General features: G+C 42.8%; 1 protein-coding gene across 4 annotated transcripts in view; it reads right to left on the reverse strand.

The window, feature by feature from the left end:
• ST3GAL3 (ST3 beta-galactoside alpha-2,3-sialyltransferase 3) overlaps positions 1 to 17,593 on the reverse strand; it is a 201,004-nt gene that overhangs the window by 112,421 nt on the left and 70,990 nt on the right. For 2 of the 4 annotated variants that reach the window (XM_060621875.3, XM_060621877.3), the window contains exon 3: positions 4,149 to 4,196. The exons of the other annotated variants lie outside the window; for them this stretch is intronic. In XM_060621875.3, coding sequence (XP_060477858.2) covers positions 4,149 to 4,196 — 48 coding nt within the window. The remainder of the gene's footprint in view (positions 1 to 4,148; positions 4,197 to 17,593) is intronic. 4 annotated transcript variants of the gene reach the window in all.

The following is a 17,593-nucleotide window of genomic DNA, read 5'->3' on the forward strand; positions in this document are numbered from 1 at the left end:
CAATCAAAGAGGTTTCCGGGTCTGTGGCTTGAACACTTGGGCAGATGGGGACAAAAACATGGGAGAGGAACAGCTTTGAGCACACAGATCCCACACACATTCCATTAGATTTATATGTAACTATTTTGGTTTGGGGACAGGAGGGCTACTGCTAATTTATTTTTTTTATTTTATTTATGTATTTTTATTTTCATTTGAGAGAGAGAGAGAGAGAGCAAAGGTGGGGGGGGGAGGGGAGAGAATCTTAAGCAGGCTCCATGCACAGCACAAAGGGCTTTATCCCACAGCTCATGACCTGAGCCAAAATCCAGTCAGAAGTTCAACCCTCTGAGCCACCCAGGTACCCCTAATTTTTTATTTTCAATTATTCATTGCTAACATATATAAATATATTTTTAATTTTTACATTTTGATCTTCTTTCTTATCTTGCTAAACTCAGTTATTAGTTCTAGGATTTTTTTTTTGTAGATTCCTTGAGATTTTCTATGTAAACAATCATGTCACCTGTGAAGAGAGCCAGTTTTATTCCTTCCTTTCCAATTTATATTCTTGTTGTCTCTTTTTCTTGCCTCACCACACTGGCTGGGACTTTTAGGAGTGGTTCCTGATCTCTGGGGGAGAACAGTTTTTTACCATGAAGCATGATGTTTGCTGTGGGCTGTTTGTAGATGCCCCACATCCAGTTGAAGAAGTTCCCTTTTAAGCATGCTGAGAGTTTTTGTCACGAGTAGATGCTGAATCTTTGTCAGATGCTTTTTCTTCACCAATTGACATGACCATGTGGTTCCCCTTCTTTAGACAGTGAACATGGTGGACTCCATTGAGTGACTTTTGAATGCTGACCCAGCCTTCCATCTCTAGGATAAACCCCAGGTGGGCACCAAACCTGGGGAGTTTTAGCAGTATCTCTTCTGCACTGCACTTTCTTCTTCTGGGACTCCAACGACAGACAGCAAAGCTTCTGGTGTTGTCCCACAAGTCACTGAGGCTCTGCTCAACTTTGTAACTCTTTCCTGTTGTTCATATTGGGTAATTTCTATTGCTTTCCTTTCAAGGTCATTGATTCTTTGTTCTTCATCTCCATTTTGTTATTGAGTCCACTCAGTTTTTAAAATTTCAACTATTGCATTTTTTTCTTATATCTCCATTTGGTTCCTTTTTATTTCCTTTTTGGAGGGTAGTGGCTAACAGTTTCTATCTTTTTTGCATCAATACCGTTTGCCCTTATTTTGGAGAGCATTTTCATAACAGCTTCTTTAAAGGAAGTGTCTGGTTATTCCAACATCTGTGTTGAGATGTTCCTGGTCCTTCACATGATGATTAATTCTGGATTGTATCCTGGATATTTTGAATATGAGGTTATGAACATTTAGGTCTTGTTTAAATCCAGTGGAGAGTGTTGACATTTTTGTTTTCCCAGACTCTCAACCAGGTTGGATTTAGGTGGCAAGTTTTGACCAGCCTTCCATAGGTTATAGTTTCAACGCCAGTTCCATTTTCAAAGCCTCCTCAAGTGGGTCCTCTGTGGACACCACCCAATGTCCAGTCTAGGACTCAGTCAGTGGTCTATCCCTTGGACCACTTCTCAGAGTCTTTGGCGTTTGCTAGAATCAGATGCGTGCGTGCACAGCTCAGCGGTTAGCTGTTCATAAACAACTTTAAAGGGCTGCTTTCCTGAGCTCTTCCCTGTTTTCTCCTGGTGATTTCCAGTTCATCGGGCCTCCCCCTCTCGGACCTCTGGCTAGACAGCTGAGATCTTAGTTACTGCCTTCTCCCTCACATTTCCTGAACGGTACCCAGATCTGGGCCCCAGCAGCAGGAAGGCAGAGGAAAAAGAGCAACCGATTTCACCCCCTGCCCCCACCATCCTGGGATTACAGCTCCTCTGATCAGAGAGGAACATTTCCCTTTTTCAGTTTTAGGTGCTTGGCGACCCCACTGCTGTCACAGGCGGTACCACCACCACTATAGTGGGGCTGCCTGCCGTCTAAGGCACGAGGGAAAAGGGAGGAAAATAAAACCAACCTTTGGAATTTCCCCCTCTGTCTGAGTCTCAGAGCCCCGTCCCCGCCCCAGAGCCATAACTAGAGGTCTTCTGGAATTCTCTCTGGCTGTCCTCTAACAGGCACTGCTGGGTTTGGGGCCTTGCATTGAGGACATGGGATACCAGAGGAAAAAATGAAAAATTCACTGCCAGCGTGGTAGTGCTTTTAATTCTGGTCTCTTCCCCCAATCTGCCTACTACTCTTTATATTTCAGAGTCCTCAAATAGCTGCTAAATGCACCTGTCCAGGCCTTTAGCTGCAGCCAATGAGAGAGATTCCTGTCCATGTATCTTGTACATATATCCTGGTACATACAGACGCATCCATTTCTGTAGGGAATATAGCTACGAGAGGAAGTGCCAGCTCATGAGGTATGTGTATATTCAAATTGTGCTAGATACTACATAGTCTTTTCTAAAGGGATTGCAACCAATTTACCCTCTGACCAGTGGAGACCCAGAGTTTCCACTGTCCCACATCCACACCAATACTGGAATATGGAGCTTTTCAAGTTTTGCTACTTTGGTGGATGTGCAGTGGTATCTCAAGGTAATCCTAATTTGCCTCTCCCTAGGCAGCGATGCAACCGAACACGTTTTCATAAGTTTATCGGCCATTTGGATTTCCTCTTTCATGGAGTGCTTACTCAGGCCTTTTGCTTGTTTTGATACTGGGTTGTTTCTTTATTCCTGTTGATTTCTGTAGCTCTCTATTCTGGAAACACACCCTCTGTTGGCTGTTCATGTTATAAATATCTTTTTTTCACTCTGGATTGCCTTTTCATTCTCTTAATGGTGTCTTCCTGGTGAATGAGAAGTTCTTAACTTTAATACAGCAAAAGCGATCGATCTTTTCCTATAGCAGCAGACACAACTTTTGTGTCTATTTAAGAACCTTCTGTCTGTCCACTCTATCTTAAAGTGATCTCTCTTGTCTCAGCATTTGAGTGGAGTATACCTCAAGCATACAAAGTATGAAAGAGCAAGATAGCAAGGGAGAGAGTATGAGCTCTAGAGGTGGACAGATAAGAGTGGTCCTGGACAGGTTACTTTACCTTTGGGAGCATTAGTTTCTTTTATCTGTAATCAAAGATACACTATCCACCTTGCACGATGTGTATAAAGCACCTACCACAGTGTTGGCACATAGTAGGCCCTTAGTAAGCAGTGGTAGCAGTGATTATAGTCTCTGAACTCACCTCTCCCCTTGCCCACATGGCCACAACTGTCAAAGCCTCAGGGCTGCTCTGTGAAACACCAATCTGCTGCATTCAAGGACAGCTACACGGATTCAATTAACTGCCCTCGGCAGGCCAGCAAAGTCTCCCTGTTGTTCACAGGCAGCACCCACCACCAAGGCCCACTATCTCCAACTAGAAATGCAGGCTTGATGCCCGGAGATGCTCTTCTCACAAAGGAAAGTCGTCCTGGGGCTCCCATACGAACGTGATGTCAGCCAAGGTGAAGAATCAAAACGACGTCTCTTTCTGCTCACTGCCAAGCTCCACTGAGCCGGAGTGATTTGGTGTCAAAGGTGACTTGTAAGTCCATATGTGGGTCCCACATTTCGACACAGGGAAGAGAGACAGCATGATGACATGCATGTGGGTTGGCACAAGTACACAGTAAAGTGCACACCCTGGAGGGGGTGTATATTGGGGTACATGGGATGTGCGTGCAAACGTGCAACAGTGTATGTCCGCAGGAAGCCGGGACATTCTCCTCAGCCTAAGGTTTTGCTGGAGAGGCCTGATAATTATCTACTCCAACATACCCGGAGCTCCGGGCCTCTTAATGCCCTCTGCCCCACCCTCTAGGCCGCAATCTGTGCTCAGGAAACAGATTCCTGTTCTATGGACCTGGATGGATCTGAATGAGGAAGGAGCATCTACTGCAAATTCTTTAAGCAACTGGCAGAGTCTTCTAGATGCTACATCCCACTTCTGAGACCACAAGTCTCCAGAAAAGCTTCATAAGACTTTCCCACAATCCTGAGATATCCCACTGCCCTTCCCAGAGACCCCCTCCCCCACCTCACCAGGCTCCACTTCAAATGTGGCCAAGTGCTGAGTGCAGAAAGGACAGAGGGGGGAAGATTGGTACCTGCGCCTAGTGTTTGTCCAGCGGAGTCAAAGGAAAGAACCACTGAATCTGCAACACAAGAGGACAAGTTCATTTCTTTCTCCTTGCTAGAGTTAAAAAGACAAAAAAAAAAAAAAAAAAAAAAAATCCAAGCTCCCACTGACTCTGCCCAAACCCTCCCCCATGAGGGAAAATCAACTGGATTGGAACTCAGCTGCATAGACAGCCTCCACAGGCCCATGCCCACCCATCCACTGGGCCAGGAGGCCCTACCGAGCCCAGCCCCTAGCCTCCCACCACTGGGAGGAACGCCTCAGGGCAGAGACAGGCCTCAAATTCTTCAGAGGCATTTCCTGCAAAACTAGGGGACAAATTTACTTTTTTTCCCCCTTCTTATAATGAAAATAAAATTAAAACAATGCAAAAGAAAACTCTTCTGCAGCTGGTTAAAGGCACTAACATTTCCCTTTGACTTCTCCCTTTCTTTTCCTACTCATATACCCAATTTGTTTATTATTTCTTCCCCAGAAGGGCTTAAAATGGCCTACAGGAATTTACAGGACACACTGGAATTTTTTAAAAAATGAAGAAGTCAAGAAAGGAAAAATATTACATAGTCCGGGGAATGTTAGTGCACAAAACGCATGCCATGAGGACCTGTGCATATGCCACAGGTGGAATCAAGAAGGCTTGAGCTCCCAAACTGCCAAAGGAAAGGAGAAAATGAACAGTCACAAGATTTAGTACCCACAGCACATTCATTCATTTGACCAGTCAGCAAATATTTATTGGGCATGACAATATGCTATGACTTTGAGATACAGCCACAAACAAAAGGGCATGGTCTCTACCCTCACAGGTCTCCCTAACATCAGTCTAAGAGACAAAAAAAAAAAGTTACCAAACAACAAATCACCCAACTAAAAATTGTCTGAGTGAAACAGAGTGCTTTGAATATCTCTATTAAGAATCAGACCGAGGGACACCTGGGTGGCTCAGTCAGTTAAGCGTCTGACTTCAGCTCAGGCCATGATCTCACAGTTTGTGAGTTCGAGCCCCGCATCGGGCTCCGACAGCTCAGAGCCTGGAGACTGCTTCGGATTCTGTGTCTCCCTCTCTCTCTGCCCCTCCCCTGCTCGCACTGTATCTCTCTCTCAAAAAATAAATGAACATTAAAAGAAATGAAAAAAAAAAAAAAAAAAGAATCAGACCGAGTTTGGAAGGGGACGGGGGGCTGGTTAGGGAAGGCTTCCCTGAAGAAGTGACACCTGGACTAACAGCTGAGGGATAAGTGAGGGTTAAACCCCACAAACCCCTGGAATGAGGCATTCCAGGTAGAGAGAATACCTGTGTGGAGACCTGAAGCGTGATGCAGCAGGGTGCTTCGGGGCGACTGAAGACCAAAATATAAAAGCAAATATGAAACAGTCAGCAGGAAGAAATTTCTCCTATGGGTCCTAATAATAAAAGGGGATCCTATATGACGTTGAAGACTGTAACTTCTACAACATTTCTATAATACATAAGCGTGACTCTTGTATGGCTATTTCTTACAACGCGAGTTCATACAAAATGATGGAATAAAGCCAATGCATAATTCAATAAAAGCTATTACAAGGAACACTGAGATAAGGCCCAAGATAACCCCAGAAACCCCAGACTCAAAAGGGATCATATTCAAAAGGCTCACTCACCACCAAGGAAAGCCAGCTAGATGTATATAGGACCAGGGTCTATAGCCACACCCCCACCCCAGCCATATCCTCTGACCTCAGGCTGAGGTCATTTTCTCTTAACTGCACAAGGAAACCCAACACATGATAAATCATTATCACAACTGTACATAACATCTGTCCCCACTGCTGAACTATCAGCTCCATGAGGGCAGACACTATACCTGCTTTATTCCCTGGCACATTACCAGCAGAACACCGGGAAGTAACCATCTGCTGAAGGGCCCAACCGTGGCTCAGTCGGTTGAGCGTCTTACTCTTAATTTCAGGTCGGGTCATGATCCCACAGTTGTGGGATTGAGCCCCGCATCGGGCTCCACGCTGAGCATGGAGCCTGCTTGGGACTCACTCTCTCTCTCTCTCTCTCTCTCTCTCTCTCTCTCACTCTCACTCTCTCTCTCTCTCTCCCTCTGCCCCTCTCCCCTGCTTGCATGCACTCTCTCTCTCTCTAATAAAACAAAAATTTACCCATTTGCTGAATAACAGTGCCTAGAGAAGGAAATGGATCACAGATGCTTCATAAATATCATGTCTTAAAACCAAATGTTTACAAAGAACAAGGTGGCAGAGAGCCGACAGATATGGTTTCTGATAAGGGTCCAGAGGCAGACATTCTGTGCTTCCAATAAAGGGCAGATCCATATGCCGTGAAACCTACCAAGTAGAAGGTAGGGTTGAAGTTTTCTCACAAAGATGCAGAAGCACAATTAGGACACCTGGCTGATCAGATAGGTGACTGTCCTATCTCGTATGAGATCAAATCAATGTCTCACTCTACAACCTCTTCTTCTTTATCAACATTTCACACATCTGTCTTCTCTCAGTGCTACTGCTCTTCTAGAAGAGAGCCCCTTATTTTTTGTCTCTCTTTTTAAAAGAAGCTTTACTGAGGTATAATTTACATACTATAAAATTCACTCATTTTAAATGTACAATTCAGTGGTTTTTAGAAAATTTGCAGAGCTATGTAACCATCACCACACGCAATTTTGACATTTCCATCATTCCAAAAAGATCCCTCATGTCCATTTACAGTCCTGCCCTGCTCTCACCTCCAGCCCCAGGCAACCACTGATTTACTTTCTGTCTCTGTAAATTCCCCTTTCTGGACATCTATCTATCTGCTTTTGTTAGAACTGTTCCATAGCCCCTAACCATACCCCTGCCTCTGATGTGGCCCACTTCCATCATCCTTTATAGCGCTGATCTTTCTTTCTTTCTTTCTTTCTTTCTTTCTTTCTTTCTTTCTATTTATTTATTTATTTATTTATAGACAGACAGACAGACTGCAGGAGAAGAGAGGGAGAGAGAATCCCAAGCAGGTTCTGAGCCATGAGCCCAGAGCCCAAAGTGGGGCTTGAACCCACAAACTGCAAGACCATGACCCAAGCCAAGACAAAGAACCGGATGCCCAACTGACTGAGCCACCCAGGTGCCCCTATATCCCTGATGACCTTTCTAAACAGTATGCCTCACTGTGGCTTTACTCTTAAATAAAATCCTTCAGAGACCAAAAACCATAAAATACCTAAGAATAAATCTAACCAAAGAGGTGGAAAATTTATACACTGAAAACCAAAGAAAGCTTATGAAAGAAATTGAAGAAGACACAAAAAAATAGAAAAAGATTCCATGCTCCTGGATAGGAAGAATAAATATTGTTTAAATGTCGATACTACCCAAAGCAATCTACATATTCAATGCAATCCCTATCAAAATTATAGCAGCATTCTTCACAGAGCTAGAACAAACAATCCTAAAATTTGTATGGAACCAGAAAAGACCCCAAATAGCCAAAGCAATCTTGAAAAAGAAAACCAAAGCAGGAGGCATCATAATCCTGGACTTCAAGCTATACTACAAAGCTGTAATCATCAAGACAGTATGGTACTGGCATAAGAACAGACACTCAGATCAATGGAACAGAATAGAGAACCCAGAAATGGATCCACAAACGTATGGCCAACTAATCTTTGACAAAGCAGGAAAGAATATCCAGTGGAATAAAGACAGTCTCTTCAGCAAGTGGTGCTGGGAAAACTGGACAGCGACATGCAGAAGAACGAACCTGGACCACTTTCTTACCCCATACACTAAAATAAACTCAAAATGGATGAAAGACCTAAATATAAGACAGGAAGCCATCAAAATCCTCGAGGAGAAAGCAGGCAAAAACCTCTTTGATCTTGGCCGCAGCAACTTCTTATTCAACACGTCTCCAGAGGCAAGGGAAACAAAAGCAAAAATGAACTACTGGGACCTCATCAAGATAAAAAAGCTTCTGCATATCAAAGAAACAATCAGCAAAACTAAAAGGCAACCGACAGAATGGGAGAAGATATTTGCAAATGACATATCAGATAAAGGGTTAGTATCCAAAATTTATAAAGAACTTCTCAAACTCAACGCCCAAAAAGCAAATAATCCAGTGAAGAAATGGGCAAAAGACATGAATAGACACTTCTCCAAAGAAGACATCCAGATGGCCAACCGACACATGAAAAGATACTCAACATCACTCACCATCAGGGAAATACAAATCAAAACCACCATGAGATACCACTTTACACCTGTCAGAATGGCTAACATTAACAACTCAGAAATCAACAGATGTTGGCGAGGATGTGGAGAAAGAGGATCTCTTTTGCACTGCTGGTGGGAATGCAAACAGGTGCAGCCACTTTGGAAAACAGTATGGAGGTTCCTCAAAAAACTAAAAATAGAACTACCCTATGACCCAGCAATTGCACTACTAGGTATTTATCCAAAGGATACAGGCGTGCTGTTTCAAAGGGATACATGCACCCCCATGTTTATAGCAGCACTATCAACAATAGCAAAAGTATGGAAAGAGCCCAAATGTCCATCGATGGATGAATGGATAAAGAAGATGTGGTATATATATATACAATGGAGTAATACTCAGCAGTCAAAAAGAATGAAATCTTGCCATTTGCAACTATGTGGATGGAACTGGAGGGTATTATGCTAAGTGAAATTAGTCAGAGAAAGACAAATATCATATGGCTTCTCTCATATGAGGTCTTTAAGAGACAAAACAGATGAACATAAGGGAAGGGAAACAAAATAATATAAAAACAGGAAGGGGGTTAAAACAGAAGAGACTTGGGGCGCCTGGGTGGCTCAGTCAGTTGGGCGTCCGACTTCAGCTCAGGTCACGATCTTGCGGTCAGTGAGTTCGAGCCCCGCGTCGGGCTCTGGGCTGATGGCTCAGAGCCTGGAGCCTGTTTCCGATTCTGTGTCTCCCTCTCTCTCTGCCCCTCCCCCGTTCATGCTCTGTCTCTGTCTCAAAAATAAATAAAACGTTAAAAAAAAAAATTAAAAAAAAAAAAAAAAAAAACAGAAGAGACTCATGAATATGGAGAACAAACAGAGGGTTACTGGAGGGGGTGTGGGAGGGGGGATGGGCTAAATGAGTAAAGGGCATTAAGGAATCTACTCCTGAAATCATTGTTGCACTATATGCTAATTTGGATGTAAATTAAAAAAATAAAATTAAAAAAAAAGACAAAAAAACAAAATCCAAAAAAAAAAAAAAAAATCCTTCAGAGGGTTCGCACGGCCTGGAAAATAAAGTCCAAGCTCTGACATTCCTTCATTTTCTCTCATTTGCCATTTTTAATATATCTTATGTTCCAGATATGGCAAACTACCTCCATTTCCCCAGAGGCATACACCGTCTTTTCTTCACACATCAGACACACTGTGCTCACTGCCTGTTTGCATGCAAAAACCTCCAACTTTTTCATTAAGATCCAACTCAGTCATCCCCACTTCTTGACGCCTTCTCTGGTCAGTTCTGCTCATCCTCTCCTTTAGGCCAAGACTGTACTGTTATTGTCATTTATTGTAATCCCTGGTTACCTCTCTTTTTCTCTTCTTTTTTTTTTTCTTTTTCTCTTATTAAACATTTCAAGTTCCCTGAGGACAAGGAATATTTATTCATCTTGAGGCTGTGATGCCTAGCTCAGTAACTGACACACAGAAAGTGGTCAAGATGCTTCTTAAACAAAGGAATAAACCGGTAAATGTCCTTGCTTGCTTCCAAAGGTGATGTTATCTAAGTGGTATTTCACAAGCTGGGAGGACAGGGCAGCGGGGAGGGAATCCATTCTGCATACAGATTCTCATTCGACTCAAGTCGACCTAACTGTCCCTGGACAGTGAAGCTTTGGGGGTTCAAGTGTGGCCTCCTCCCAGGAAGATAAAAACATGTGCACAAATCAGAATAAGAAAAGTGGCAGGGAGCTTCCTAGGTTAGAGGCTGCAGTCACCTGGAGAAGATTAGGCCCAGCTTCCTGAGGCGCTGACTGCCCGCACGACCAACAATAAAAACAGCATCTGAAATTTTTATTGCAGTTGACAAGTACTTTTCCAATTGCAATTTACCTTCTTTGTACTCACAAGCAGACTTGAAATAATCTCTTTTAAACTTTTCGATCTAAACAAAGACAAAGGGCTTAGAAGTTAAGTAAAAGATGATAACTTAACTAAGCCTTAAAAGAAACGAGACAAAATGTTAACAGTGGCTGTCTCTGGGTGAAAGAATTACAGGTGATAGTTTTTCTCTGCGCTTTTGCAAAATTTCTACAGTGAACATGTATTCCTTATATCATCAGAATAAAAATTAAAAAAAAAAACTAAAAAAAAAAAAGAACTCTACTCCAGCTGTAGGATTTTAACCTCTAATTCACTGGTACCAAAGCAAAATGATGGAAAGTTCCTGACTGCCTTCATTTTTCTGTGCATGCCCAAAAGCTGTTCAGCTCTTCCCTGTAGGTACTGAGGTCATCCTTGTATTTCATGCCGTTTAAATATTATCTCCATGACATCAATTCCTAGCTCAGCTACAACAATTCCTAAATAGACTGGACTTTTTTTTTCTTCCCTCTCCCCTCCCCCACAAATAGTATCAAATGCCTATTATGTGCCAGGCCCAGTGCTAGATACTAGAGACAGGGAGCCGAGTAAGAGACAGTCTCTGCCTTGCAGCCAAGAAAGACAGGCAAGTTCACTGGAACCTAAAATAAAAATAAAGTATGATCAGGGTATGCAAAGAGCAAGCAGTGAGCAGAGGAGAGACTCCCTGGAAAGAAAAAGTCAGAGTGTCGGTGGAATGCTCCCAAGACCACGTGTCCGTACCGTGGAAGGTGCAAGTAACAGGGCAGAAATTGCAGGAGGAAGTTAGTGACATATTCATGTTTTGTGTGAGTTTTCATGGATTTTGCTTTGAACGTGAAAAGCACTGACTTGAGAATGTTTGGTCATTTGTTGTTTACGTTTATTCTAAGGGATGGAAGATCACTTCAGACATAAACTACACTGTGGCAGCTAAAGGGGAAAACTCGGTATTCAACAAATCAAGAAGTTTCTTTTGTAAGACGCAGAGCAAGAATATCCAGACTGCTCCCTCTCAGGCTAACAAATATGTCATTTTTATTTCAAGCAGCCCAGGCTCCAGCTGTTCCTGGCTCCCAGGCCAGAGGCAGCCATGTGGTGCACTATACAAGTGAGCAAATAGAATTCCAGACCCAGGTACAACAGAGCATTGCTGTGTATGACTTTGTTCAATGAGGAAACCTAGAATTTACTGGAAATCTTTTATTGTAGTCAGATGTTTCCTGTGTCTGGTTTCTGAAGTGGATAAAAGGAGTATGAAGAAGAGTGGAGCTCAGTCTTTCTAGCACTGGAGGGGCTTCCAAAGCTCAAATGATGTGAACAAGCTATATATTCAGGTAGTACCTGGCACAGTACAGATTCAACATGTATCTTCTGCTATCTACCACGTGTAAGCGCTAGAGATCCACGAATGAGTAATTTAAAAAAAAAAAATGTCCCCTCAAACAGCTTGCAAGCAGGTAAAATAAAAACATACAAAGCTGGGGCACCTGGGTGGCTCAGTCGGTTGGGCGTCCAACTTCACAGGTCATGATCTCGCAGTCATGAGTTCAAGCACGACATCGGGCTCTGTGCTGATAGCTCAGAGCCTGGAGCCTGCTTCAGATTCTGTGTCTCCCTCTCTCTCTGCTTCTCCCCCACGTGCACTCTATCTCTCTCTGTCTCTCAAAAATGAATAAATGTTAAAAAAAATTTTTTAACACATACAAAGCTAAGCATTTGATACTTATCAATATCGTACTATACACCTGATATTTGCTAAGAGGGTAGATCTTAAATGTTCTCACCACAGGCACACCCACACAAAGGTAACTAGGTGAGCCAACGGACGTGCCAACTTGCCTTCTTTCACAAATACATATATATATATCAAACCATCACATCATACACCCTGACCTCACACAATGTTATTTGTCAATTAGCTCTTAATAAAGTTGGGGATAAAAAGCTAAGTATAATACACCAGGATAGAAATAAGAGTAACGAAGGAAATAGCTCACTGTTTCTTAATTTAACAGATATTTATTAAATAACTACTACACATCAGACTTAGGGATACAACGGTAAGCCAAGAACAAGAATGTTCCTATTCTCGAAGACTTTTATGTTTTAGGCAGGGAGCCCGGAAAAAACAGGAGTAAACGATCGAACAAACCAACTTCTGACAGTGAGTAAGTGGTATGAGGAACAGTCAGGGATGTGACAGTGACCGAGACTGAAGTACAGGCACTGCCAGAGGAAGTGTTTTGGGAAGGCTTCTCTAAGGAGGTGACACAGGGGCCGAGACCTGAAGGCAGGAGCCAGCCAAGACAAGATGAAGGGATAAAAGAGCTCCAGGCCAAAGGAGAAGGAAGTACAGCAATCTTAGTACATTTAAGGAACAGGGAGAAGGCAGTTGTTGGAACGCAGACCATGGAAAATAAAAGGAGGTGGGCAATGAGGTCAGAGAGGAAGACGGGAACTAGATCCTTGGGAGGCCCTGTGTAGGAGGCCATAGAAAAAGTCTGCATTGTGTTTTAATAGCTTAAACCCGGGGTGTAACATAATCTGATTTATTTTTTAAATATAAACTTTGCTATGTGGGAATGAAATTGACTATTCTGGCAAGGGAATGAAAGACAGCTTAGGGCAGAGAGACTGAAGGCAGGGAGATCGGTAATGTGGAGAACGCTCATTCCAGAGAGGACACGGCAGCCTGAACCAAGGCAGGGGCAACAGGAAGAGAAAAAAGGACGGATGCTAAATATTGAACAAAAGGAAAACTTTACGGGATGAGTGACTGGTGGGACAAGAGTGAGAGATGAGGAAGGAGGTGGATTATATCTACATTTGGGGCTTGGGGCAAACAGATGGTGACTGCTGCCTGATTGCAAATGGCCTTCATCTAAACTGCACAACCCTGCCCCTCCTCTGGCCACTGACAGCTGGACCACCGTGGGTACCTGACCCAGGGGCAGCCAATCCAAAGACCAATCATCATCCATCTATGAGGCAGATGGGAGTCTGCCTTTGGGAGACTTGAACTGGGAAGTACAGAGAGTTGGGGAGACACAAGCAGACAAAGAAGAGCAAAGACTGGGAGGCCATGGGCCAGACCTGATGCTGGGCCCTGGGGCCCACGCTGGTGGCAGAGATCAGAGTGAAAGCCACAGACCAGCCATTGAGGGCAAAAAGATGCCTTAAAGAGCGGTCTTAAATCCAGAATGTTCTTCCAGTGCCCTCTCTGTGGCATTTGACTGTGCCATGATCACCTTTCCACTAGACCTTTAGAGTTCAGCTTTTCCTCAGTTCCTTTGAAGCTTACCTTATAATCCTATAATTGAGATTCTCCTTGCCATATCTGTTGCTATCACAGAGCCATCTATAGTATGAGTGGGCTCACTTCCTCTAACTTCCAGTCCTCACCCTTTCATACCCTGGGGCACTCTCTCTCTCTCTCTCTCTCTCTCTCTTTTTTTTTTTTGGCCTTCCTGATGACTGGGTGTAATGTGTGGATCTGACAGCAGGCTGGACCTGCTCCAAGCACAACTTACCCCACAGGGTCTGACTCTCAGAAGTAAAAGGCCCCACTCGGACCTTAGGTCTAAGCTGTGTTCTCCAATCTAGCTTTACGGAAGAGCCTCAACTTTAGGGCTTTATTGGTCTATCAGCGGCACTAAAACTTTAATGGCCACACGGCTCTTTCTTGTAGATTCTCCATTGCCTAGATCCTGGGGGGAGGGCTCTAACCCCCTAGTCTTAGTCCCTCAATTTCTCCCTGATCCCAATCGAGACCTGAGTAAATGAGATTCCTGAAGATACAGAGAAAGAGGTCAGAAGACAGAATATAAAACACAATCATTAATGTGGTTTATGGAAGAGAAATCAGTGAAATAATTAAAGAGACAGGAGTAGCGGGACAGGGCGAGCCAGAGGAGGTGACAACCAGTTACAAGAAGGAATGCTGAAATGTGGCAAAGAGGTGGAAGAAAGGAGTAGATGAAAAGATACAGCAGAATTGTCCCCTGGGAAGACATCTGCAACCTTGGTGGGAACAATTTCGGTACAACGATCAGAATGCAGATGCGGCTGTGAGTAAGTAGAGGCTGTTGATACAGTAGACTTATTTCAGGGAGTTTCTCCTTAGATTTATTTCATTAATTTATCAAACATATTTGAGTCCTTCCCAAGCTCAAAAGACAGCAGGAAGGGACGCCTGGATGGCTTAGACAGTTAAACTTCTGACTTCAGCTCAGGTCATGATCTCACGGTTTCATGAGTTTGATCCCCACATCGGGCTCCACACTGACAGGGCAGAGCCTGCTTGGGCGTTTCTCTCTCTCTCTCTCAAAATAAATAAATAAACTTTAAAAAAAAAAAAAAAAAGGCTGCAGGAAAAGATCCTGTCCCTGACATGGAAGTGTTTACAAACTATCAGGAGGAGAATATAGAGAACTTGCTGTAGGAGTTCAGATGCAAAAGGCAGAGTTTTTGCTGGGAGAACCTGGTAAGATCGTGGAGATGGTGTTTAAGCTTGCATTAGATGACCTTATAGGTCACCTTATAGGCTATGCTGGTAGAGTGCGAACAGCTTAGGAGAAGCACTGAAGCACTGAAAGTAAGGGGTGTGTGGTTTCAGGAAGCTAAAATCAGGCCTAATTAATATATTAGGGTTTCTTTCAGGAGGTAAAAATGCATGTGACTGAAAGGGAACTAGTCAATACAATCTGTTTAAACTTTCAAAAAAAGGCTTTGACACATCAAAGACTATTTTTAAAAAGTGAGTCACCATGAAATTGAGGAAGAAACTGCTATATCATCCAGGAAACAAAAGGTGCTTGGCTGAGGATCTAGGGCAGGACACCCCCTGGGGCACCAGCACCCACAGGGAGACCAGAAAGTCTGGCAGTAGCTGGAATTCTACTACTCACTGCCTTTAGGAGGGTGGGGGATGGGAAGCTGGACATCTGTGTGTGCAACAGAAGAAGCTGGAATGAGAACACAACTAGGCATGTGCTGCAACTGAGTGAGATGGAGGATGAGGTCTGGAACTTCAGGGGCATGCGAAAGCTTTAGTCCTGGTGCCCTGCAAACTCAAGGACTGGATGTGGTACAGAGACTACAGTTTGCTGCACTCTGATTTACAGTACCCACATCCCTCCACTCCCTTCCAAACCCCTCAAAATGGCATAAAAGATTGTTTGTTGTAAAGCAGAAGTACACAGGGGCACCTGGGTGGCTCAGTCGATTAAGCGTCCAACTTCGGTTCCGGTCGTGATCTCGTGGTTCATGGGTTCGAGCCCCGCATCAGGCTCTGTGCTGACAACTCGCAGCCTGGAGCCTGCTTCAGATTCTGTGTCTTCGCTTTCTCTGCCCTCCCCCGCTTGCTCTCTCTCTGTCTCTCTCTCAAAGACAAATCAACATTTAAAAATTAAAAAAAAAAAAAGCAGACATACACAAAGACAAAGAAAACAGAAGAAGAGACACCAGCAATAAAGGTTTTGAAGCTGGAAAGCAGGTAAACAGACAGAACTAACGCAGCAAACCCCAAAAAGCTGAATCCTATACTACTAGTGGGGAAAGCTGGCATATAACCTGAAATACCCCACAGAACTCCCCAAAGGCTCAGTTGCTGAGGGCACTGGGTACCACAGGAAGTGGGAGAGCAAACAATACTAAAAACAAGACACCACACTCTTAAGTATGGGCTGAGATCATGAGACATTAGGAGAAAGTATCCAATGTAAACACAGAGACCAAAACAATTGAAAAATAAACACAGTGTGGAAAAACAGAAAATGCACACGGAGATGAAAACTTAGGGGGAAAAAATCATTAAAATCCTAAGAGAGAAAACATTTTATTTATAAAACAAATAAATGATGTCAATTATTCAAAAAGGTATAGTTAGTGAATAAAAAGAAAATTCTTGAAAAGAAAACTCTTGAAAATTAAAAACAGGATAGCAGAAATAAGAAGGATTGAAAAATAAGTTGAGGAAATCTCTCAGAATGTAGAGCAAACGACAGAGATGGAAAACAGGAGAGAAAAGTTGGGTTTGCTTTTTTTTTAATTAGAAGACCAGTCTATGAGACATGACATCTGAATACAGGAGTTCTAGGAAGAGAAAATAAGAGGAAAAAAATGGAAGGGGAAAATATTGAAGGAAATAATTCAATAAAACGCCTCCATAATTAGAGGGGTTGTTTTGTTTTGTTTTGTTTTAGTGTAAGGGACCTCTGAGTGCATAGCACAGTATGAAAATAACCCTCCACACCAAGGTACAGCATCATGAAACTTCAGAACACTCAAATTTCCAGAAAGAACAATGGGTTTTATACAAATAAAAAATCAGAATGGCATAAGATGCCTCAATAGGAACACTGAAAACCTAATTGTAGTGGGGCAACATCATTAAAACACTGAGGGAAAATAGTTTCTAACCAAGAATTCTATGCCCAGCCATACTATCAATAAAGTGTGAGACAAACACTTTCAAACAGACAAGGTCTCAAAAATTTATTTCTTATGCATCCTTTCTTGGGAAATTATTAGAAGATGTGTCCCATGAGATAAAGAAGAACATGAAAAAAAATGGGATCCATGAAACAAGATACACCAAAAGAAGATGATGGTAGAGGCTGACTCCAAGATCATAGCTCGGCAGCAGCGATAAACAGCAAACAGTCCAAAACACAGCCCATCAAAGCCTCCAAGAGAGATTTATTCAACAAAATGGAACTGATACACTACCTAATGTGTTTGAACATATGGAGAACAGATTCATACAGCTAAGGAACAGTTTAGGACTGAAGTAAAGATAAATACACAGAAAACTAAGCAAAATAAAAGGCAAGACTGTTAATGGACTTTAGAGCAAACAAAATGTGCAGCAAAAAACCAGTAATCTTGTTATCTATGAATAGCATTTTCATGGTCAGAATATGTGGATTGAATGCTGTTCTAACTATATTAGGAGAATGGGACGAGGTACTTCATATCTGTGGTGGAGAAACAGTGAGTGTGATAGAGTACTAAATCTTCATCTTCCATTGTGGAAAGCCAATAGATAATACCCTAAGTAGAGATATTAAGAACTGGCAATATAAGTGTGTTACTCTCAGGTTTGGAGGTAAATACCAAACAGATTAGTTGGAAGAATTGAAACTGGATGCTTCCTGGATAAGAAATCTAGTAGTGGCGGAAATGAGGGAGTGCTTTCTTTCTGGTTCATGTTTGTTGGTAACCAGTCTTGTAGAATTGTCTTTTTGAACTATGCACAGGTATAACTTCAATAAGAACAAACACTAAATTAGCTTGCACAAGATTACAGGA

This window comes from Panthera onca, chromosome C1 (genome assembly GCF_046562875.1).
Source record: "Panthera onca isolate mPanOnc1 chromosome C1, mPanOnc1 haplotype 2, whole genome shotgun sequence".
Classification (NCBI taxonomy): domain Eukaryota; kingdom Metazoa; phylum Chordata; class Mammalia; order Carnivora; family Felidae; genus Panthera; species Panthera onca.